The 24843-nt window shown below is 44.6% G+C and overlaps 1 protein-coding gene across 4 annotated transcripts in view; it reads right to left on the bottom strand.

The window, feature by feature from the left end:
• Positions 1-24843, bottom strand: part of heatr5a (HEAT repeat containing 5a) — a 244745-nt gene that overhangs the window by 147271 nt on the left and 72631 nt on the right. For all 4 annotated transcript variants that reach the window (XM_038781265.1, XM_038781281.1, XM_038781255.1 and 1 more), the window contains 6 exons: positions 24246-24398; positions 16044-16143; positions 15392-15501; positions 9446-9609; positions 1038-1213; positions 539-644 (listed from right to left, as the gene is read on the bottom strand). In XM_038781265.1, the coding sequence (XP_038637193.1) occupies positions 539-644; positions 1038-1213; positions 9446-9609; positions 15392-15501; positions 16044-16143; positions 24246-24398 (809 nt within the window). The remainder of the gene's footprint in view (positions 1-538; positions 645-1037; positions 1214-9445; positions 9610-15391; positions 15502-16043; positions 16144-24245; positions 24399-24843) is intronic.

Below are 24843 nucleotides of genomic sequence, written 5' to 3'. Positions count from 1 at the left end.
TCATTAATAATATAAGGTTACTCGTGTTTTAAAGTTACCAACTTGGTGACTGTAGTTTATTGGGCTCAACAAACGGTTCAGGTATCTACATAACTCTAATTTTACTGGCGTTGCGGCTCTGGGTCAAGCGGGCTGGAATTGACCATGCACTAGCCCAGGGCGTTGTAACAGTGATGCAGGTAGAACACTTTCTTTTGCACACTTATCACTGAGCACTCCCAGGGGTGGTACATAGATGCAGATTAAAACACCCTTAATCGTGTCCCATTGCAGGTGAACCAAAAACCTTGGCAGAGCCATAAATTTATAATTTTAATGATTATATGTCAACAACATAATTATAGTCAAGTTTCAACAAACATTCAGCACTTTGAAGTTGGTTGATCAGGTCTGTTATATTTAGACTATCAAAGAAACTTCATACACTGCTCTTGATAGTCACAATGCCAGAGCTCAATTCAAATCCTGCCATTTCAAATTAGTGAAGAGTTTCAAATTCTCTTTATCCTTAGGGATTATATGAAAACACTTTACTTGCCTTCAGTCCACAGCAGAATGCAGCAAAAACATTTAGCTGCACCGTTTGCTGCTTTGAACCTTTAGTTTGCTTTATGCACTCTGTCAAATGATCCAATATCTGTGCTCTGAAGGGAAAAAAATTAATGATAAATGCTTCATGCAAATCTACAACTGTGACTTATGGATTTTGATATTCACATTGAAAAGCTAAACAAACCTCAATCGAAACAATAGTCCCAACACATACCAGTTGAAACTCAAAAAATTGCATAAAAGCTATAAAAACCAGCAGCATGCACATGTGCTGTATAGGATCAGCTACAAACTAGAAAATCAGAGGACACAACACTAATTTGCACACTAATGTTTAGAAAAGCATCTCAGAGACAGAAGAAATTACCAAAGGTAAAGTTTTTCAATAGAATGATTTCACTTGTTATATACATTTGTATTATAATATTTGAACTTAACAAATGTGTAACAAGCAGAACAAAGTCATAAAAGTGAGAAATCAACACCTGTGTTTAACATCCACACAAGGGAATATCACTCCAAAAAGGTCCACTGCTGCTCGGATCATAGAGAGAACTGGAGGAAGAGGTGTGGGTATAAATTCCCCATCCGCTAATCTCTCATAGATGGTAAAGGGATCATGTTCGAGGCTTCCACCTCCCAAGATGCCACCCAGCTTTAACTGTTAGAGAGAAACAGACAATCTTCAAGCAAATACTTATAAATACAATGCACGCAACAAAAGCATTAAAAGTTTATGAAGGTTCTTACGCCACCATTTAATAAGATCATGGTTGATCTGATCATAACCTCAAATCTACATTCCACCTACCCCCATAGAATCCATGCATAAGGAGTCCATTTAGCCGATCAAGTCTGCACCGACCCTCCGAAAGAGCAACCTACCTAGGCCCAGTCCCCCGGCCCTAGCCCCCACCTAATTGTTGGACACTTAGGGGGCAATTTGTCATGGCTGATCCATCTAGCCTGCATATCTCTGGACTGTGGGAGGAAACCAGAGCATCCAGAGGAAACCCATGTAAACACAGTGGGATTGTGCAAACTCCACACAGTCACCCGAGGCCGGAATTGATCCCAGCATTGAAGCAGTGCTAACCACTGTGCAACCATGCCATGATAGCATCCCCCAATAACCTATCAACCCCTTGCTTACCAAGAATCTATCTACCTCTGCCTTAAAAATATTCAAAGACTCTGCTTCCACCGACTCTTCAAGAAGAGAGTTCCAAAGACGCATGACCCTCAGAGAAAAGATTTCTTTTCATCTCGGTCTTAAATTAGCGACCCTTTATTTTTAAACAGTGACCTCCGGATCTTGTACGTTTCACTGAACTTGCCTCATACTCCTTTAAACTCGAGCCTAGCCTGTCCAGCCTTTTCTCAAAAGGCAATCCACCCATTCCAAGTATTATGGAACAGAGAACAGTACAGCACAGTACAGGCCCTTCGGCCCACGATGTTGTGCCAACCATTTATCCTAATCTAAGATCAACCTAACCTACACCCCTTCAATTTACCGCTGCCCATGTGCCTGTCCAAGAGTCGCTTAAATATCCCTAATGACTCTGACACCACCACTTCTGCTGGCAGTGCATTCCACGCACCCACCACTCTCTTTGTAAAGAACCTACCTCTGCCACCTCCCCTATACCTTCCTCCAATCACCTGAGAATCACTTTTCTTATTCACTTGTCTACCTTTTGCTTCCTCTTTCTCGGACTCCTTGTGTAGGTTCCCATCCCCTGGCATTTTAGTTTAAACCCTCCCCAACTGCTCTTGAAAATACCCCCCCAGGACATCAGTTCCAGTCCTGCCCAGGTGTAACCCGTCCAGTTTGTAAAGGTCCCACCTCCCCCAGAACTGGTCCCAATGCCCCAGGAATTTGAAACCCTCCCCCTGACACCATCTCTTCAGCCACATATTCATCCTATATATCCTGTCATTTCTACTCTGACTAGCACGTGGCACTGGTAGTAATCCTGAGATCACTACCTTTGAGGTCCGATTTCTTAACCTCCTACCTAGCTCCCTGTATTCTGCCTTTAGTACCTCATCCCTTTTTTTACCTATGTCGTTTGTTCCGATGTGTACCACGACCACTGGCTGTTCACCCTCCCCCTCCAGAATGTCCTATACCCGTTCCGAGACATAGATTTACATAGAATTTACTGTGCAGAAGGAGGCCATTCGGCCCATCGAGTCTGCACCAGCTCCTGGAAAGAGCACCCTACCCAAGGTTAGCACCTCCACCCTATCCCCATAACCCAGTAACCCCACCCAACACTAAGGGCAATTTTGGACACTAAGGGAAATTTATCATGGCCAATCCACCTAACCTGCACTTCTTTGGACTGTGGGAGGAAACCGGAGCACCCGGAGGAAACCCACGCACAATTGTAGTCACAGTGTACAGGATGTTGAGAGTAGTGAGGTCAGGGATAGGGTTAAAAGTTCGAAAGAGGGCACCGGCAAGCAGGACGCTGGTTTGAAGTGTGTCTACTTCAACGCCAGGAGCATCCGGAATAAGGTGGGTGAGCTTGCAGCATGGGTTGGTACCTGGGATCTCGATGTTGTGGCGATTTCGGAGACATGGGTAGAGCAGGAACAGGAATGGTTGTTGCAGGTTCCAGGATTTAGATGTTTCTGTAAGAACAGAGAAGATGGTAAAAGGGGGGGGGGGGTGTGGCATTGTTAATCAAGGAAAGTATTACGGAGGTAGAAAGGACGCTTGAGGACTCGTCTACTGAGGTAGTATGGGCCGAGGTTAGGAACAGTAGAGGAGAGGTCACCCTGTTGGGAGTTGTCTATAGACCTCCGAATAGTTCCAGAGATGTAGAGGAAAGGATTGCAAAGATGATTCTTGACAGGAGCGAGAGTAACAGGGTAGTTGTTATGGGGGACTTTAACTTTCCAAATATTGACTGGAAATACTATAGTTCGAGTACTATAGATGGGTCAGTTTATGTGCAGTGTGTGCAGGAGGGTTTTCTGACACAGTATGTAGACAGGCCAACAAGGGGCGAGGCCACATTGGATTTGGTACTGGGTAATGAACCCGGCCAGGTGTTAGATTTAGATGTAGGTGAGCACTTTGGTGATAGTGATCACAACTCGGTTATGTTTACTTTAGCAATGGGCAGGGATAGGTATATACCGCAAGGCAAGAATTATAGCTGGGGGAAAGGCAATTATGATGCTATTCGGCAAGATTTAGGATGTATAGGATGGGGAAGGAAACTGCAGGGGATGGGTACAATCGAAATGTGGAGCTTTTTCAAGGAACAGCTACTGCGTGTCCTTGATAAGTATGTACCTGTCAGGCAGGGAGGAAGTTGTCAAGCAAGGGAACCGTGGTTCACTAAGGAAGTTGAAGCACTTGTCAAGAGGAAGAAGAAGGCTTATGTTAGGATGAGACATGAAGGCTCAGTTAGGGCACTTGAGAGTTACAAGTTAGCCAGGAAGGACCTAAAGGGAGTTAAGAAGAGCGAGGAGAGGACACGAAAAGTCATTGGCGGATAGGATCAAGGAAAACCCTAAGGCTTTCTATAGGTATATCAGGAACAAAAGAATGACTAGAGTAAGATTAGGGCCAATCAAGGATAGTAGTGGAAAGTTGTGTGTGGAATCAGAGGAGATAGGGGAAGCATTAAATGGATATTTTTTGTCAGTGTTTACACTGGAGAAAGACAATGTTGTTGAGGAGAACACTCAGGTTCAGTCGACCAGGCTAGATGGAATTGAGGTTCAAAAGGAGGAGGTGTTAGCAATTTTAGAAAATGTCAAAATAGATGTCCCCTGGGCCAGATGGGATTTATCCTAGGATTCTCTGGGAAGCCAGGGAGGAGATTACAGAGCCTTTGTCCTTGATCTTTATGTCGTCTTTGTCGACAGGAATAGTGCCGGAAGACTGGAGGATAGCATATGTTGTCCCCTTGTTCAAAAAGGGGAGTAGAGACAACCCTGGTAATTATAGACCTGTGAGCCTTACTTCGGTTGTGGGTAAAATGTTGGAAAAGGTTATAAGAGATAGGGTTTATAATCATCTTGAAAAGAACAAGTTGATTAGCGATACTCAACACGGTTTTGTGAAGGGTAGGTCATGTCTCACAAACCTTATTGAGTTTTTTGAGAAGATGACCAAACAGGTGGATCAGGGTAAAGCTGTTGATGTGGTGTATATGGATTTCAGTAAGGCGTTTGATAAGGTTCCCCACGGTAGGCTATTGCAGAAAATAAGGAAGTATGGAATTGAAGGTGATTTAGCGGTTTGGATCAGTAATTGGCTAGCTGAAAGAAGACAGAGGGTGGTGGTTGATGGCAAATGTTAATCCTAGAGTTCAGTTACTAGTGGTGTACCGCAAGGATCTGTTTTGGGGCCACTGCTGTTTGTCATTTTTATAAATGACCTGGAAGAGGGTGTAGAAGGATGGGTTAGTAAATTTGCAGATGACGCGAAGGTCGGTGGAGTTGTGGATAGTGCTGAAGGATGTTATAGGATAAAGAGGGACATAGATAAGCTGCAGAGCTGGGCTGAGAGGTGGCAGATGGAGTTTAATGCAGAAAAGTGTGAGGTGGTTCACTTTGGAAGGAGTAACAGGAATGCAGAGTACTGGGCTAATGGCAAGATTCTTGGTAGTGTAGATGAACAGAGAGATCTCGGCATCCAGGTACATAAATCCCTGAAAGTTGCCACCCAGGTTAATAGGGCTGTTAAGAAGGCATATGGTGTGCTAGCCTTTATAAGCAGGGGGATTGAGTTTCGGAACCACAAGGTCATGCTGCAGCTGTACATAACTCTGGTGCGACCACACCTGGAGTACTGCGTGCAGTTCTGGTCACCACATTATAGGAAGGATGTGGAAGCTTTGGAAAGGGTTCAGAGGAGATTTACTAGGATGTTGCCTGGTATGGAGGGAAGGTCTTACGAGGAAAGGCTCAGGGAATTGAGGTTGTTTTCGTTAAAGAGGAGAAGGCTGAGAGGTGACTTAATAGAGACATATAAGATAGTCAGAGGGTTAGATAGGGTGGACAGTGAGAGTCTTTTTCCTTGGATGGTGATGACCAACACGAGGGGACATAGCTTTAAATTGAGGGGTGATAGATATAGGACAGATGTCAGAGGCAGTTTCTTTACTCAGAGAGTAGTAGGGGTGTGGAACGCCCTGCCTGCAATAGTAGTAGACTCGCCAACTTTAAGGGCATTTAAGTGGTCACTTGATAGACATATGGATGAAAATGGAATAGTGTAGGTCAGATAGGCTTCAGATGGTTTCACGGGTCGGCGCAACATCGAGGGCCGAAGGGCCCGTACTGCGCTGTAGTAAAAAAAAAAGAAGGCTTTCGACAAAGTCCCATATAAGAGATCAGCGGGTATAATTTTTTTAAAATGTTTTAATTGGGTTTTTGTTATACATAGCACAGTATAAATACACGTAGGATGATAAGACTTTTTCAAGAGGGGAGGGGACACCTGGTTGGTGCCTCCAGTGTTATTTACATTTCGGTCGTTTTTTGTTGTTTAGTTACATGAGTTTAGATTTTAGACCGTTTCTACTTTTTGTTCTTTTGTTCTCTTTCCGCCTTGCTGCATTCGTTGTGGCTGTTGTGTTCCCCTGTTTTTCCTTTCCCACTTCTGTTCCCCTCTGTTTTTTCCCTCCTGGTTCTCCTCCATTGTCACCCCCCCCCCCCCCCCCCCCCCCCCCCGGCCTCCTTCCCTGTTGTGTCCCCCTCAGTCCCGCTGTGTTTGGTTATGCTTTATTGTTTCCCCGAGCCTTCCCCTTCTGCGGCTTGGCAACCCTATCTTTGTCCCTGGCTACTTAGTTGCTGGCCACAAAATGGCAGGCAGTGACTAGTGGGGTACCGCATGGGCAGCACAATGGCACTAAGTGCCAGGGACCCGGGTGCAATTCCAGCCGCGGGTCACTGTCTGTGTGAGTTTCCTCCGGTTTCTTCCGACCCACAGTCCAAAGATGTGGTTAGGTGGATTGGTCATGCTAAATTGCTCCTTAGTATCCAAAAGGTTAGGTAAGGTTACCAGGATACGGTCGGGGCCCAGGTAGAATACTCTATTTAAGGGTCGGCGCAGACTTGATGGGCCAAATGGCCTCCTTCTGCACTGTAGAGATTCTATGAATTCTATAGATATAATCTGGATAAATATAAATATGATAAATACTTTGGTAGCAGAAATGGAAAGGCAGAATATTATCTGAATGGCCATAAATTAGGAGAGGGGAATGTGCAAAGGGATCTGATTGTCCTCGTACACCAGTCGCTGAAGGTAACCTACATAATTCTAACAGGACGAGACAGGATATATGCAGGAAGAATGTTCCGGATGGTGGGAGAGTCCAGAACCAAGGGTCTGAGGATATGGGGTAGACCGTTTAGGACAAGGATAATGATGAGAAGAGATTTCTTCAACTGGAAAGTGGTGAACCTGTGAAATTCACTACCACAGAAAGGAGTTGAGGCCAAAACATTGTATGTTTTTAAGAAGCAGTTAGATATAGACTTGGGGTGAAGGGGATCAAAATATATGCTGGAGGAGGGGGGAAGCGATTGGATCAGGCTATCGATCATAATGAATGGTGGAGCAGGCTTGAAGTGCCGAATGGCCTCCTCCTGCGGAATGCTCCTATTTTCCAATTGTCGCCTGACAAAGGCTTTGTACAGCTGAAGCACATCTGCCCCTTCTACCCTGGTCCTCTAGACATAAAAGCCAGCATTCCATCAGCCGTTCTGATTAATTTCTGCAAACTTTCATGGCATTTTAATTACCCTTGTACCTGCACTCTCTCCCACAAGCCACCCCCACACCCCTAGACCTCCATTATTTCCAGCTTTTCACCATTTAAATAGCAGTTTGTTCTATCCTTTTTAGGTCCAAAGTAGATAACTGTAGCAATTCAGAAACAACTTTCCTGACTAAGCAAGTGGCATGCACTATTTGCCAAACTGAGTGCATCATTCCTGAATCTAGAGAACTTTGAAATAATATACTTAGGGATCTGCAACCTCATTTAAACCAGAGATTAAAAATCATCTGGTCCTCGAGATTTGTTTTGTTTAGTGCCATTAATTTCTCCATTATCATTATTTTGCTTACTTTAATTTTGTTGAGTCCCTGTTTCAACAACAGTTCCTTGAACTGCTTAGCATGCTGACCACCTCCTCTGCTGCAAGTACAGATGCAGTGTAATTATTCAGAGGGTCAGCCATTACCATATTTTCACTGACAATATCGCCGTTAACAGTTTCCAAGTCGCCCACATTGCTTCTGACTGCCCTGTTTTTGATATCCCCTGCAGGCTTCTTTTCGTACCCTTTTTGCAGCTCTATGTGTTTCATCATCTTTTGCTGCCTCTTATATTTTTCCAATTCGCAAGGAGCTGCGCAAATTTGATCACTGACTGTGTGGAGTTTGTACATTCTCCGTGCGTCTACGTGGGTTCCCTCCGGGTGCTCCAGTTTCCTCCCACAATCCAAAGATGCGCAGGTTAGGTGGATTGGACATGCTAAATTTCCCCATAGTGTCCGAAAGATTAGGTGGGGTTACTGGGTTGGGGATAGGGTAGGGATTCTTTCAGAGAGCTGGTGCAGACCCGATGGGCAGAATGGCTCCCTTCTTCACCATTGTGATTCTATGAACCGAGCATTGCTGAATAAAGAGACATGCTGCCAAAGTTTTAGTCTTGCACTCATCAGACACAAGGGGCGGGATTCTCCCGCAACTGTCTGGATGGCCCGACGCCGGCGCCAAGAGGGGCGTGAACCACTCTGGTGTCGGGTCGCCCCGACGTTGCGGAATCCCTTCCGGGGGCTAAACTGGCGCCGGAGGGGTCGGCGCTGCGCCAACCGGTGGCGATGGGCTGCCACGGGCCGGCACGAGTTGGCGCATGCGCCGAACTGCCGGCGTGTTCTGGCACATGCGCAGAACCGCCGGCGTGTTTCCTGCACATGCGGTTTCTTCTCCGTGCCTGCCATGGCGGAGCCTTACAGAGGCCGGCGCAAAGGGAAAGAGCGCCCCCACGTGGGCCCCGATCGCGGGCCAGGCCACTGTGGTCCCCCCCCGGGATCAGATCCCCCCCCCCCCCGAAGACTCCGGTAGCCGACCTCCAAGCCTGGTCCTGCCGGGATGGACCATGTCCATTTCACGCCGGCATGACTGGTCGAAAACGGGTGGCTGTTCGGCCCATTGAGGCAGAGAATTGCCGGGGGAACCGTTGCCGGCACGGTGTGATCCTCGCCTCCGCCCGAAAACCGGTGCTGGAGAATTCAGCAGCCGGCGTCGGAGCGGGATTCACAGCAGGGGGTCAGAGAATCCCACCCAAGAATACCAAATTTGAAAGTGAATGACAATTTATACAACATGAGATAAGGGTACTGACTGGTTGGCAAGTGGACTCTGGTTGGTTGAGGCGCTGCCACAGAGAATGAACCAGAGAATAGTTAACACCTTTCGTTCAATTTAATAAAAGGCAGTCGACTCTCACTGGTTGAGGTGTTGCCTTGGGGAATACACCAGGGAACTGCTGTCCCCCATGCTTGTGTTTAATTGAAAAATGACACAATATCTAGAGTTCTTTCTGTTTACATAGCACAGGGCACATATGATTAAATGTAGTTTCTATCGAGCGCTAGGTAAGCCATATTACGAGCCCAATCAGCTGCAAGCCTAATTTTTAGCATGCTCCCGGGATTGTTAATAGTCACTGTCCAATTATGGAATGACATCCAATGTTGGACACAATGTTCCGAGGTTTGCAAGCCAGGCTGGTTGACTAGTCAATACTCTACACCTGTTGCAGACATCCGAAGGGACATGCTGCTGAGAGCAGTGTTCATATTTTTCAAAGGGTCTTCCATCAAGCGCGACATTTATATACTATACCTGCTCCTCAATAAATCGGTGATCAGTTTCCTGCAACCAGGCTCCAAGAAGCAGAGCATCATCCTGGTGACAGAGAGATGGAAGCAAAAATGTAGCAGCAAACATTTGATTATCGGCCAGAGTCAATTCAGCAACCAACTCTTTCAGAACAGAATTTAAAATCCCTGCGGTTAAAAGGAAACAAATTTTCAAAGTCAGTGTTGCTCACTTTAATACACAAATGATTGATCCATCAAATCAATGAACTCATCAAATTACTGTTGTAATGCAAGAAACAAAACAGCCAACATGTGCACAGCAAGCTTCAAACAGAAACAAGATGATGATGAGCTAATCTGTTTTAGTGATGTTAATTGGAGGGGTAAATATTGGCCAGGACATGGGGGGAAGTTTGCTCTTTTTCTGAGAGTGCCATAGATGTGAGGGTAAATGCGAGAGGTGCATGCATGGTCAGTGAGGGGTAACTTTGGTCTGAGTAAGACAGAGACTGGATGAGTACATTTGGGAATTTGTTTCAAAGGGGGAATTTTGTGCATAGGATGAAGAGGTGCTTTCAGTAAGGTGACTGCAGGATGTTGGAAGTGTGCTGAACGGGGAGTTCTGTGAAGGGCAGGAGAAGGTGCTGTTTTCTTCTGCACTTTTTTAGCCTTCAGTATTTAATTTCCACTTTAGTACAGCAGGAGCAGGTAAATCAATAAATTATGAGTAACTGTCAGTTCAACAGTATATTTTAAGTACTGTAGTGTTTTATCAGTATTGTAAATGTTACTGGCAGTGCTAAAACCTACTGGGAGATGTGGGCTTTATTAATTAGCAATTATTAATTCACTCACATTGGAGATGGCAGGGTAGGTGATGTACCGCGACTGCAGGAGGTGAGCACTTCAGGATACTGGTGTGATCCAGGGCAAACACATCAGCAGTCAGTGTTTACGGCTGCAGGAACTTCAGCTCCAAGTTATTGAGCTGGAGGCCGAGCTCCTGACTGCGGCACATCAGGAGGGGAAAGTTACCAGGACATTTTATTCTGGGAGGCAGTCACACCTCTTAGGGATAAGGTATTCTGAATTGATCAGTCAAGGACTGCAAATCAGGCAGGTAAGGGGACCCAGAGGTCAAGAGTGCAGAAGCCTTGCGATAGGCCAACATTTTTGAGGTTTTTTTCAACGTTTTTGGCTATGAGTTGGTGTTGCGGGTAGATAAGCCCTGGCCATGGCACCATGGTATAAGAAGCCATTCAGGCAGGGAATATAGTGGTAGTTGGGAACAGTATAATTAGAGGATCAACACCATTCTTGGCAGCATAGAGCATGCGTCCAGATGGTTGTGTTGCCTGCCAGGGTTTGGGTCAGCTACTCTGGGCGGGACAGCAACTTGCAGCGATAGGGGAACATAGAACAGTACAGCACAGAACAGGCCCTTCGGCCCTCGGTGTTGTGCCGAGTAAAGATCCAATTGTTGTGGTTCATAACCAACGTCAAAGGCAGGACAAAGAAGGAGGTTCTGCATGATCAGCATGAGGTGTTTGGCATCAAACTAAGAAGCAGAATCTCAAGATCATAATCTTTTAAGACATGTGCAAATTGACAATGGACTAATGAGATCAGGGAGATTAATGCATGGTTCTCAGACTGGTGCGGGAGAAGTGGGTTTCGGTTTGTGGGGCAATGGCACCAATACTGAGCAAAGTGGGATCTGTACCATTGTGAACGGCCTACACCTGAACCATGCTGGGACCAGTGTTCCTGCAGATCGCATAACTAAGGAAGTAGAGAAGGTTTTACATTAAGGAGTGGGGACAAAGGATCAAATTTGGGAAGATCTGGCAAAGCAAAGAGGAGAGATGAGGCAAAAGAGAAAAGGTATTAGTATGAAAAATGAAACAGACCATGACAGAAAGGGACAGAGTGTGCAAATATAACAGCAAGTATCAGATGTGACTCGAGGTTATAAAAATAATCAAAAGGATAAATCTAAAGGCTCACTATCTGAATGCAGGAAGCATTCAAAAAGAAACTGATGAACTGAGAACACACATCAAAATATAAAAGTACTATTTGATAGCTACTACAGAGACATGGTTGTAGGAGGAGATGGATTGGGACCTGAATATTGAAGGGCAGAAGAAATTTAGCAAGTACAGGAAGCTGGGAAAAGGTGGCGGCATGGCTCAGTTAGTTAATGAAGATATTAGCACAATAGAGAGGGACGACCCAATTTCAGGAAACCAGGATGTGGAAACGGTTTGGGTAAAATGAGAAATGGCAAGGACATTGGTTATAGACATGTACAGAAATTAACCACATGGTATGGTGGAGCATAAAGGAAGAAATAATGGGAGCTCGTCAGAAAGGTGCAGCGATAATCATGGGAGTTTTTAATTTACATAGAGACTGGAAAAGTCAGATGGGCAAAGGTAGCCCAGAAGAAGAGTTCATAATGTTTCTGGGATAATTTGAAATTAGATTTAGATTTGTCATTTATACGGAGGTACAATGAAAAGCATTGTTTTGCATACAGTCCAGGCAGATCGCTCCAGACAAAATATAGCAGACAGTAAGAGGTTCCAGACATATTTAAAAAAGAAACGAGTCAGCTCAGTGAGTGTTGTCCTACAGAAAGTGAGTTTGGAGAAATGATAGCGGAAAACAAGTATTCAGCAGTCGAATTTAACAGGTGTTTTGCATCGGTCTTCGTTGTAGAGGATACAATTAACATTCCAGAAGCAGCTATAAACAGGTAAATGGAAGGGAGGGAGGAACTCTGTAAAATTACATTCATGGGCAGCACAGTGGCAAGTACTGCTGCCTCACAGCCTCGGGGACCTGGGTTCAATTTCGGCCGTGGGCGACTGTGTTGAGTTTTGTCTGTGTTGTGTTTGCACATTCTCCTTTTGTCTGTGTGGGTTTCCTCTGGGTGCTCCAAGTTTTGACCCACAGTCCAAAACTGTGCAGGTTAGGTGGGATTACTGAGATAGGACGGGGTAGTGGGCTTAGGCAGGGGTTTTTCAAACTCAGGGCCGCGACCCGCAGGTGGGTGTCGGAAGAGTCGTGGAGCGATCAGTTGTAGCGTTCCCGATTGCAAGACGAAGTTCCCAAATGCAGCGACCGGCTTTTAAGAATGCCGGTCTCAGCAGTTCCTGATTGGTTACGGTGGTTACGGTGTTTGTGGGGGCAGGCGGCGCGAGGCTGGCCTGTGTGCTGGTCACCGCGCGCAGAGCAGTGGTGGGGGGTGGGGGGGAAAGAGAGAGAGAGAGAGAGAGAGAATGGGCTGACGGGCATCCACGTGAACACGATGCTAACATTGGCAGCTTGGAGCACCGCTCTATTGCTCGCCCGATGCGCGCTGCTGGGCTCATCCCCCGCCAGAATGCAACCTGTGGGTACTTGGTCAATCCGTTCAACGGCCAGCACAACGTCCGTTTGCACTCCCACAACAGTAAGTACTGGTTGGGAAGTGGTCTGTGACTGGGGTGGCTACAGTGAGAGGAAGCCAGGCCAGCTTTCTCGGAATACTGATTAATCGAGGCCAGTCAATAGGTCTGACATATGTGAACACTGAAAGAAACCTACAGTCATCACTTTGTGTCGACACTCTCTGTAAACAGGAAGTAACTGCTTTTGGTGAGACTAGAGCAGGAGGTTACTTGGATGTTTGGATAGTGCAAAGCAGTGGAGCCAGTAAGAAATAGTGTGACACTGTGTGAGTTTGACAAGTTACTTCATCTCCTTTAAAGTTGTAGTTTGTAAAGTGAAAATAAGATTGTACTTTTTTCTATAATTGGTTACACTGCTAAAGAAATGGGAATATATTTAAAACAAAGTTTGTGTGTAAATGTAAGGATGCACATGTTCAACTGAAGTTGTTTTCATTTTTAGCAGTAAAAAGTCATAAATTTGGAAAAATTTGGTATTAGAAATAGGTGCTTCAAAATCAAAAAAAAGAATGCCGGCCGCGACCGGCCTTTAAATATGAACGATGAGTCTTTCCGCCAGCGGGAGCAGCAGAGAGAAGGTCATGCGCCCTACACGTCAATGCTTTGGGTGCAAAATCAGAAGTGGTGAGATTCCTCAATTTTGTAGCTGCCAACAAGCAAGCAACAGGATGTGTCAAGAACTGAAGATGGGTCATTTTGTAATGAGGTGGAGAGGGCCAGAGATACAAACAAACAGGATCTCACAACTAAATCTGTTGGCGAGACCTTCCCAGGAGAGTCCACGGTAGGACAAGGCAGTGCTGGTGTGAGCTGTATCCAGAGCTCCGCGGCCTCTGGTGAGCAAACAATTAAGAAGAAACTGAAATTGTGAACACAGCAGGATGAAGATGATTTCTTGAGGTATGGCTCTAATTGTGCCAATGCAAATCAGGATGCAAAGCCCATGTGTGTTGTATGCAGGGAAGTACTGACAAATGAAGTTCCAAGCCCTCAAAACTTCAAAGGGATTTGAAGACCAAGCATGGCGAGTTCAAGGACAAACCGCTTGATTTTTTTTCAAAGCATGCAGCAAGAACTTAAATCGACGGCTGAACTCCTTCGCAGATGTAACACTGAGTGGTGAAGCAAGAGAGATCGTGAGGACAAAGCAGGCCCACCTGTCGTATTAAAGGTAAGCAATAATGGTGTGTCGCAAAGGTCGGCCGGCGTGGATCGCTAACGTCAGCCGGTATGTCTCGCGAACTAATCCTTTTGCACTGTAGGGATTCTGTGATCTAAGTGGTACTGAGTAAATTGTTGGAGCTGCAGACTGACAAGTGCCCAGGTCCTGATGAACTTCTTCCTAGGGTCCTGAAAGATGTGGCGAGTGAGATGCATTGGTTTTAATTTTCCAAAAATCCCTAGATTCGGGGAAGGTTCCAATAGATTGGAAAATAGCAACTGTAACTCTGTTATTCAAACAGGAGGGAACCATAGTTATAAAGAGCATGGGGGCAGCACAGTGGCGGTGGTTAGCACTGCTGCCTACAGCGTCAAGGTCCCAGGTTCGATCCCGGCCCTGGGTCACTGTACATGTGGAGTTTGCACGTTCTCCCTGTTCTCTGCGTGGGTCTCACTCCCACATCCCAAATATGTGCAGGGTAGGTGGATTGGCCATGCTAAATTGCCCCTTAATTGGAAAAATAAATAAATTTATTTATTTTCTCTGGCCCTGTGCATTTGTAAGTTGTAAAAAATACATGTAAAAGTTGTTTCTGTCAAATCTGAACTAAACTGCATTGGTGTGCAACCAAAAGGCAAGAGGTTGGATTTATACAGACCTAAATATGCAATATCTTCACTCTCATATGTTGCATACGAGAACATTTATCGTGTTCTTGTTATTTTTTGCTACTCTTTGGTCTGTTTATATCTTGGTAACTGCAACACACACATTAGTAACTGAGTAATTTGTCACAGAACTTAAACTGTCATTGCATGAGTGCAGTATCTATAGAATGACAGCTTTTCTGATTAAACCCTATTGGTGGGTTTGGACGTGCAAGATCAGATAACGACACATGCCGGTGTCAAATATCTCCCCAGATATGGGGAGAATGTGCAAACTCCACAGGCAGCTACCCAAGGCCAGAATTGAACCTGGATCTCTGGCACTGTGTGAGGCAGGAGTGCTAACCACTTTGCCACCGTGCCGCCCCATGATGAGGAATCTATGAGGAATTTTTAATTGAAGAACATTTCTACCTACCCAAAATTGGACACCATGCAAACAGATTTAGAAACAAAGGAGGGAGACAAGAGGTGGTGAGGTAGAGCTGGGTATAACCAGGGTCCACTTGGAAACTAACTTGACTGTGGATGATATACATGAAATAAATATATATTTTTAAAAAGAAAAAAGGGAAAGGAAAAGAAACATTTCAATACAGCTTGAGCCCACAAAAAAATCCTCCAACCATAAGCGTACATCGGTTATTAGAAATTGAAATTATTAAATCCATCAGACCCACCTTCATAGGTCTTGGGTGGTAGCAGAGCCAAAATCTCATACAACCGTTGTCTAAACACCACTGAAGCACTCTTCAAAGAAGCTCCATAGGATTTGTTAAGTGCAGGCAGTCTAAAAAATATATGTATTTATCACCTTAAGACATAAAGCAAATTATTGCAGAGAGAAAGTTTATATAAATTGTATTATGTATTTTACACTTTCAGCTACATGCATTTCAGCCATCAAAAACAATGCTTGAACCTAATTCTCAGCCCATTGAAAAAGAGCTATCCACAAAAATCAATGACACAAGCAGAAAACCTAACACCTGGATTTGGGCGAACATCAGTAGAAATTTTAACAAATATTTCTTGACACTGGCAGAAATTTGTACACTATGTACCAAAGAAGCCCATTATGAAAATTAACCAACAACAACTTTTTCTTGAAGGAGGAAGAAATTGTTTTGCTGAAATTAGATATGTTAATTTTATCCTTTTACCACAACAGGCTTATATTTTAAATCATGATTTACAAAGCATAAATAAAAATTAATCAACCGTGCAATTAAACAACATCCTTCTACAGACCTTTACTAGCAAAGGAATCCATATAACTGTTAGAAAAATACGGACTCCTCAAATGACTGGCTGTTACTGTATACAACTTACTTTGTTGATAAAGCCACAGCGAAAGTAAGCAGTGGAAGGAGCCTCTCAATTACATCATCAGTCAATAAATCTCCGCAATGCAACACAAAGCTTTTCATTGCTGAGAAAAAGAAATCAATACAAAATAAAATTAATCGTTTGAAGAATATTTTTGTTTCAAACTCTACTCAAAAATATGGAGTTGTGAAAATATTATCACAATAAAAACATTTAAAAAAAACAAGGTGCTATCCATGATTTAAATTGTTTCAATATTCTGTAACTCAAAGGCATCTTAATGGTTTTGAGCTGCTGAGATACAGGATGTGCATTTACAGCTTCTCTGCATTTCAGCAAAAACCTATTTTATAAAAGTCAGTACTCTGAAACAAAAGGCACAAGAGTAAACAGAGCAAATAAATGAGATGTGTCACTTTTCATAAATTCACAAGATATAGGAGCAGAATTAGGCCATTCAGCCCATCAAGTCTGATATGTTCCTCATGTGTTACCTACAATGCTACTGACCAAGACTGCACAATCAGCCAGAGCATCTCCTCCCTAGGACAAATGAGCAGGAGGACGTAATTTAGCCTCCCGAGCATAAATATCCTCAATGTGATCATGGCTGATCCCATCATGGCCTGCCCGTTCTTCATAACCCCACAACACATTACCAATTAAAAATCTGTCTAACTCCTCCTTAAATTTACTCACTGTCCCTGCATCCACCTCACTGAGGTAGCGAATTCCACAGACTCAGCACAACATCGAGGGCCGAAGTGCCTGTTCTGTGCTGTACTGTTCTATTCACGACCATTTGGGAGCAGTATTTTCTCCTCAAGTCTGTTTTAAATTTGCTACCTCTTATTCCAAGATTATGACCGTTCATTTTAGAATGCCCCCACAAGGGGAAGTATCTGCTTCACGTTTACTTTATCCATACCTTTTAGCATCTTGATCACCTCGATTAAATCTCCCCTCATTCTTCTAAACTCTAAAGAGCACAGGTCTGAACTGCTCAATCTCTCCTCATACGACAAGCCCCTCATCTCTGGAAGCAATCTAGTGAACCTCCTCTGAACAGCCCCCAATGCCTCTACAGCTTTCCTCAAATAAGGGGGCCAAAACTGTGCACAATACTCCAGTTGCGGTTTTACCAATGCCTTGCATAGTTGCAACAACATTTCCTTACCTTTATACTCAATTACTTTTGCTATAAATGCCAACATTCTATTTGCTTTCCTTATTATCTGCTGCACCTGCATGCTCGTTTTCTGAGACTCATGCTCGAGGACACCCAGATACCTCTGTATCAGAGCAGCCCGAAGTCTCTCCCCATTCAGATAAGTTGCCTTTCCATTTTTTCGACCTAATAGCATGACCTCACACTTATCCATATTAAACTCTATCTACCACATTTTGGCCCATTCTCCTAATTTTTGTTCTATGAACTTAGAGTACCCAATTCTTTTCCAATTAAGGGACAATTTAGCGTGGCCAATCCACTTACCTTGCACATCTTTGGGCTGTGGGGGCGAAACCCACACAAACACAGGGAAATTTGTTTTTTTTGGAAATGTTTTTTATTGAGTTTTCATATTTTATATCCAACAAATTACAAATTATTAGAAAAAAAACACGCAAAAATTAACATGTATATTTACAGGCAAGCATCTTCATAATAACAACTGTGGCCACCCCCTTTAACCGGCATACATATTTTACATTCCCCAATATGGCCGAGGCACATGTTTATAGGCATTTATTTACAATTTGGTTTTGGGCCGTCGCTTGCGGCTTTGTCCTTCCTTTTTTTTTGGAATAACTTTTATTCAAGTTTTCAACAACAAATTTTATCACAACAGAGAAAAACAGTAACCCCTCCCCTCCAATACAAAAACAATAAATTAACAAGAAAAAGAAATAAGCATAAAACCATGAGATCAAACCCCCCCCCCCCCCCCGGCTACCTTCCCCCGATTCCCGTCCATTTTCCCCTGATTCTTGGCCACCCGACTATTCTTCCTCTTGTTCGTTGGCCACAAACAGGTCCCGGAACAATTGCATGAATGGCTCCCACATTCTGTGGAAGCCGTCGTCTGACCCTCGGATGGCGAATTTGATTTTCTCCATTTGGAGAGATTCCGAGAGGTCGGACAGCCAGTCTGCAGCTCTGGGTGGTGCTGCTGACCGCCAGCCAAACAGGATTCTACGGCGGGCGATCAGGGAGGCAAAGGCAAGGGCGTCCGCCCTCCTCCCCAGAAATAGATCTGGCTCGTCTGAAACCCCGAAGACCGTCACTATCGGGCATGGCTCCACCCTCGCCCCCACCACTTTGGACATAGCCTCGAAGAAGGCTGTCCTGTACTCAAGTCTGGGGCAAGACCAGAACATGTGGGCGTGGTTGGCCGGGCCCCTTTGGCACCGTTCACATCTGTCCTCCACCTCCGGGGAGAACCAACTCATACGGTTTCTTGTTAAGTGGGCTCTATGTACCACGTTTAGCTGCATCAGGCTGAGCCTTGCGCACGTGGAGGTGGAGTTGACCCTATGCAGTGCTTAGCTCCAGAGTCCCCACCCTATCTCAATCCCCAGGTCATCCTCCCATTTCTTTGAGCTGCAGATACCGTAGCTCGTTCCCCCTGGCTAGCCAAAATTTCTCTGTCAGTTCGTCCAGTGTTGCGATCCTGCCGTCTGTGTATAGGTCCCTGACTGTCAGTGTCCCTCCATCCTGCCTCCACCTTTTGAAGGTGGCGTCAGTCAGTGCTGGTGTGAACCTATGGTTGTTGCAGATGGGAGCCTTGTCCGACATTTTGGTCAGGCCAAATTGCTGCTGCAGTTGGTTCCAGGATTGGAGGGTGTCTGTTACCACTGGGCTGCTGGAGTGTTTTTTGGGTGGGGATGGGAGTGCTGCCGTGGCGAGGGCCCGGAGGGAGGTCCCCATGCAGGAGGCCTCCTCCGCACGCACCCACTCGGCCTCTGGCTCCTGGATCCATCCCCTTACTCGCTCGGCTGTTGCCGCCCAGTGGTAGAATTGTAGGTTTGGGAGGGCTAGCCCCTCCCCCCTCTGGATTTTGTTTTTTGTAGGACCTTCTTTGGGATCCTAGCATTTTTACCCCCCCATACGAACGCCATGATTAGTTTGTCCAGCGCTTTGAAAAAGGCCTTGGGGATGTAGATCGGAATAGATCTAAACAGGAAGAGGAACCTGGGCAGTACGTTCATTTTGATCGTCTGGACTCTCCCCGCGAGGGAGAGTGGGAGTGTGTTCCATCTTTGCAGGTAAACACAGGGAAAATGTGCAAACTCCATACGGACAGCGACCCAGAGCCGAGATCGAACTGGTACCTCGGTGCCGTGAGGCAGCAGTGCTAGCCACTGCGCCACCATGCTGCCCCCCACTCTCCTGACCTATCTATATCCATTTGTAAGGTTCTTATTTACTCTCCCACCTATTGTTGTGTCATTGGCGAATTTGGCTATAGAACCTTCTATCCCAGTATCCGAATTGTTAATATAGATTATAAATAGCTGGGGCGCAAGGACCGAACCCTGTGGCACCCGATTAGTTACATCTTGCCATCCAGAAAAAGACCCATTTATCTCAACTGTTGCCTGTCCGTCAGCTAGTCTTCTGTCCAAGCTAATAAATTACCCCATATCCCATGTGATCTCACCTTGTGAATTAACCTTCTGTGCAGCACCTTATCAAACATCTTCCGGAAGTCCAGATATCTACATCTGGACTATCTACAGAATATCTACAGGATCCCCATTCTCCACTTTGCTTGTTACATCTTCGAAGAACTCAAGCAAATTAGTCAAACATGATTTGCCTTCATAAAACCATGCTGACTCTGATGGACAGCACTTTGGCTTTCCAAATGTCCTGATATTACGTCCTTGATAATTGATTCTAACAATTTTACAACAACAGATGTTAAATTAACTGGTCTGTAATTTCCCACATTCTGCTTCCCTTCCTTTTTGAATAAGGGCGCCACATTAGCGTTTTTCCAATCCACTGGATCCATTTCCTTGTCCAGGGAATTTTGGATTATAATAACCAATGGATACACGATCTCTGCTGTCACTTCCTTTGATGTGGAGATGCCGGCGTTGGACTGGAGTGAGCACAGTAAGAAGTCTTACAACACCAGGTTAAAGTCCAACAGGTCTGTTTCAAACATGAGCTTTTGGAACACTGCTCCTTCCTCAGGTGTTGTAAGACTTCTTACTGTGCTCACTTCCTTTAACACCCTAGGATGTAGGCCTTCAGGCCTTGGGCTCTTGTCTGCCCCCAATCCCAAGCGTTTGTTGAGTCCCGTTTCCCTATTGATGCTGATTGTTCCAAATTCCACCCTTTCTATTACATATGAATTGCCCATCCCTATAGGAATGGTACCAGTGTCATGTGCATATTAAAATCACCCAATATTATTGCTGCATCTTTCTTGCAAGCCCCCAGTATTTCCTGGTTTATACCGTGCCACACTGTAGAACTACTGTTTGGGGACCTATAGATGACTTCTAACAAGGACTTCTTCCCTTTGTTATTTCTTATTTCTACCCAGGCTGATTCCACATCTTGATCTCCAGTGCTTATGTCATTTCTCATTACAGCACTAATCCTTTCCTCACCAGCAGGGCTGCGCCACCTCGGTTTCCTTTCAGTCTATCTTTCCAGTGTACTGGTTAGGGGTTGGTTAATGGGCCAAAGAGCTAGCTTGTAATGCAGAACAAGGCCAGCAGCGCAGGTTCAATTCCCGTAACAGCCTCCCCGAACAGGCACCGGAATGTGGCAACTAGGGGCTTTTCACAGTAACTTCATTGAAGCCAACTTGTGACAATAAGCAATTATTATTATCTGCTTCAAGAAGACGACCATCATGCCTGTACCAAAAATAGGCAAGCAGCGTGCCTTAATGACTATCATCCAGTTTCTCTGACATCCATTATCATGAAGTGCTTTGAAACGTTAGTCATGGCATGAATCAACTCCAGCCTCCCGGATTGCCTTGATCCACGACAGTTCGCCTACCGCTGCAAGTCCGCAGCAGACGCCATTTCCATGGCCCTGCACTCTACCCTGGAACACCTAGATAACCTATGTCAGACTCCTATTTATAGATTACAGCTCAGCCTTCAACACCATTATTCCCTCAAAACCCATCTCCAAACTCCGTGGCCTTGGCCTCGGCTCCTCCCTCTGCAACTGGATCCTGAACTTTCTAACCCACAGGCCACAATCAGTAAGGATAGGCAACAACACCTCCTCCACGATCATCTTCAACACCGGTGCCCCACTAGGCTGTGTCCTCAGCTCCCTACTATATTCCATATACATCTATGACTATGTGGCCAAATTCCCCTCCAATTCGATTTTCAAATTTGCTGATGACACCACCGTAGTAGGTTGGATTTCAAACAATGACGAGACAGAGTACAGGAATGAGATAGAGAATCTGGTGAACTGGTGCGACGACAATAATCTCTCCTTCAATGTCAACAAAACGAAGGAGATTGTCATCGACTTCAGGAAGCGTAGTGGAGAACATGCCCCTGTCTACATCAATGGGATCGAAGTAGAAAGGATCAAGAGCTTCAAGTTTTTACATTTACAGATCACCAACACCCTGTCCTGTTCCCCCCATGCCGACACTATAGTTAAGAAAGCCCACCAACGACTCTACTTTCTCAGAAGACAAAGGATATTTGGCATGTCAGCTACGACTCTCACCAACTTCTACAGGTGCACCATAGAAAGCATTCTTTCTGGTTGTATCACAGCTTGGGATGGAGCCTGTTCTGCCCAAGACCGCAGGAAACTACAAAAGGTTGTGAATGTACCCCAGTCCATCACGCAAACCAGCCTCCCATTCATTGACTCTATCTATAATTCCCGCTGCCTCAGAAAGGCAGCCAGCATAATTAAGGATCCGACGCACCCTGGACATACTCTCTTCCACCTTCTTCCGTCAGAACAAAAATACCAAAGTTTGAGGTCATGTTTTAACCGACTCAAGAACATCTTCCCTGCTGCCATCTGACTTCTGAATGGAACTACCTCGTATTAAGTTGATTTTTTCTCTAAACCTTGCTATAACTGTAACATTATATTCCTTCCCTATGTACGGTATGCATTGTTTGTATAGCATGCAAGAAGCAATACTTTTCACTGTATACTAACTAATACATATAACAATAATAAAATCAAATATTATTATTAAATACTGCATACCTGTGGATATTCAATTCCCAGACATGGTCTCCCTGCAGCAATCCCTACAAATTAATTATCGTTTGTTTCTCTTTGCGCCGTTAGCTCATTACGTTTGTTACGAATGCTTCTTGCATTCAGATACAAAGCATATTGCAAAACAATGATGTGAATAACAATTATGTGTTCAAAACAATTGCATTTGTTTTAATTTTCTAATAACCATCCACCACATTGCTAACCTGCACTCCTACCTGGGCTGGTAGACGGGGCTGGTTTAGCACAGTGGGCTAAACAGCTGGCTTGTAATGCAGGACAATACCAGCAACTCGGGGCTTTTCACGGTAACTTAATTGAAGCCTACTTGTGACAATAAGCAATGATGATGATTATTATTATTATTAGCAATGATGATGATTATTATATTATTATTCTTATTACCACTTCCTCCTTGAAATTGGGGTTTCCAGTTTCCACTTAAACTGAACCCTCCCCCCCACCCCTATCCACAGCCCTAGTTACACGATTTGCTAGGACTCTAGTCCCAGCATGATTCAGATGGTCCCAGCATGATTCAGATGGTCCCAGCATGATTCAGATGGTTCCAGCATGATTCAGATGGTTCCAGCATGATTCAGATGGTCCCAGCATGATTCAGATGGTCCCAGCATGATTCAGATGAAGACAGTCCCTTCGGAACAGGTCCCCTCTTCCCCAGTACTGGTGCCAATGTCCCATGAATTCAAACCCATTTCTCCCACACCAATCTTTGAGCCACACATTTCACTCCTTAATATTATGGATCCTGTGTCAATTATCTCGTGGCTAATCCAGAGATTATTACCTTTTTAGTTCTGCTTTTTAATTTAGCTCCTAGCTGTTCACACCCACTTAGCAGAACCTCTGTCCTTGTTCTACCTGTGTCACTGATACCAATGTGGACCATGACAACTGGATCTTTACTCTCCCACTGGATCACAAAGTATCCCAAATGCATCCTATGGACAAGGACCAATTGCTTTGCTTTATAATGAACAAACACTCCTCAAATTACAGTTCGCTTTTTAAAAGATACTATAATCAACCCTTTAACCAGAAGGGATAATTTGTCACCATGGCCATTTCAGCTTCTTGGTTTTCCCTGCCAAAAAACTATGCATCTCCCAAAGTTAATATTGTTTTAATTAGCAAATACAACTTAAATAACAAAATGGTTTCCTTTCTTTTTCTTCTGTCAAGCACAAAAAACATACACACTGTGTAAATGTCACTACAGTCCCTGAAGACCATAGGCTGCTCTCCCCTTTGAGAGGTGACGGACGGTGATTTATCCTGAGGGTCACCACACTTCAGGTGAGGGGCAAGGTTGGGAAGGTGAGGCTTTCATGAATAACCTTAACCAAAATGGGAAATAACCCAGGTTGTTGGCATTGCTCCGGATCACGAACCAGCCGACTGAGTTAACCAACCACTTTATACAATGTGTAAGTGAAGGGCTAACTTTTCTTCAGTTTTACATTGCAGCGCCTAATATCCTTCATTGCTCAATTTCAATTTTTGCTCATTTTATGTTTGAATATTTCAACTTGCAATTAGGATATCTTCACTCATGTGATACAGATTCATATGATACAGATTCCACTTAGCAGTTAATTTCATTCAAAAACTAGATGGTTTATGTTAAGCGCTGCAACAGTTATTGTCTGCACAACTGAATCATGTTGCATGAAGAGATACATTTTTTTCTCTTCAACAAAACAAGGAACTTTTATTAACATTCTTCCAATTACTGAACAAATTAATTTGTACTATTAAACATCAAGTCAGAATTTTTTACTTGACTAATTGCCATATTTAAAGGGAAGTTTAACAATTGGCATCTTTTATGAAATGGAGTTAACCCAGCTAAAAATGACTAACTGCGTTTGAAAGACGTACATCTGTGTTGCAAGACAAGGGGAATTCACATACAAGCAGACTATTAATCACAAATATCTTACCGCAGAGAGCTCCAGCACGTTCTTCCAATGTCACCTGCCACGTGAAGCAGTCTCCACGACTCCTCTCAGTTTCCCAGTCTTTTGGGGACTGTGGGAATACACTTTTCCAAAGCAAGAGAATTCTTGGAAGATGATAGTGAACAACTGCTGGTCCTGGAATTACAAATTGATCATACAACAAAATAAGTGTCAAATTTGAAAAACTGGAAAATTGCAAATAGTTCACCCATGGTGACACGGTGGTTAGCACTGCTGCCTCACAGTGCCAGGGACACAGGTTCAACTCCAACCTTGGGTGAATGACTGTGTGAAGTTTGCACGTTCTCCCAGGTGTCGGTGTGGGTTTCCTCCAGGTGCTCCGGTTTCCTCCTACAGTCCAACAATGTGCAGGTTAGGTGGATTGGCCATGCTAAATTGCTCCTTAGTTCCAAAGATATTCATGGGATGTGGGCATCGCTGGCTGGGCCAGCATTTGTTGCCCATCCCCGAGGGCATTTAAGAGTTAACCACATTTGCTGTGGATCTGGAGTCACATGTGGACCAGGTAATGACAACCTGGGCAGCACGGTAGCATTGTGGATAGCACAATCGCTTCACA

The sequence above is a fragment of the Scyliorhinus canicula genome, chromosome 2 (genome assembly GCF_902713615.1).
Source record: "Scyliorhinus canicula chromosome 2, sScyCan1.1, whole genome shotgun sequence".
Taxonomy (NCBI): domain Eukaryota; kingdom Metazoa; phylum Chordata; class Chondrichthyes; order Carcharhiniformes; family Scyliorhinidae; genus Scyliorhinus; species Scyliorhinus canicula.
This window is presented reverse-complemented; position numbering and strand designations above follow the sequence as displayed.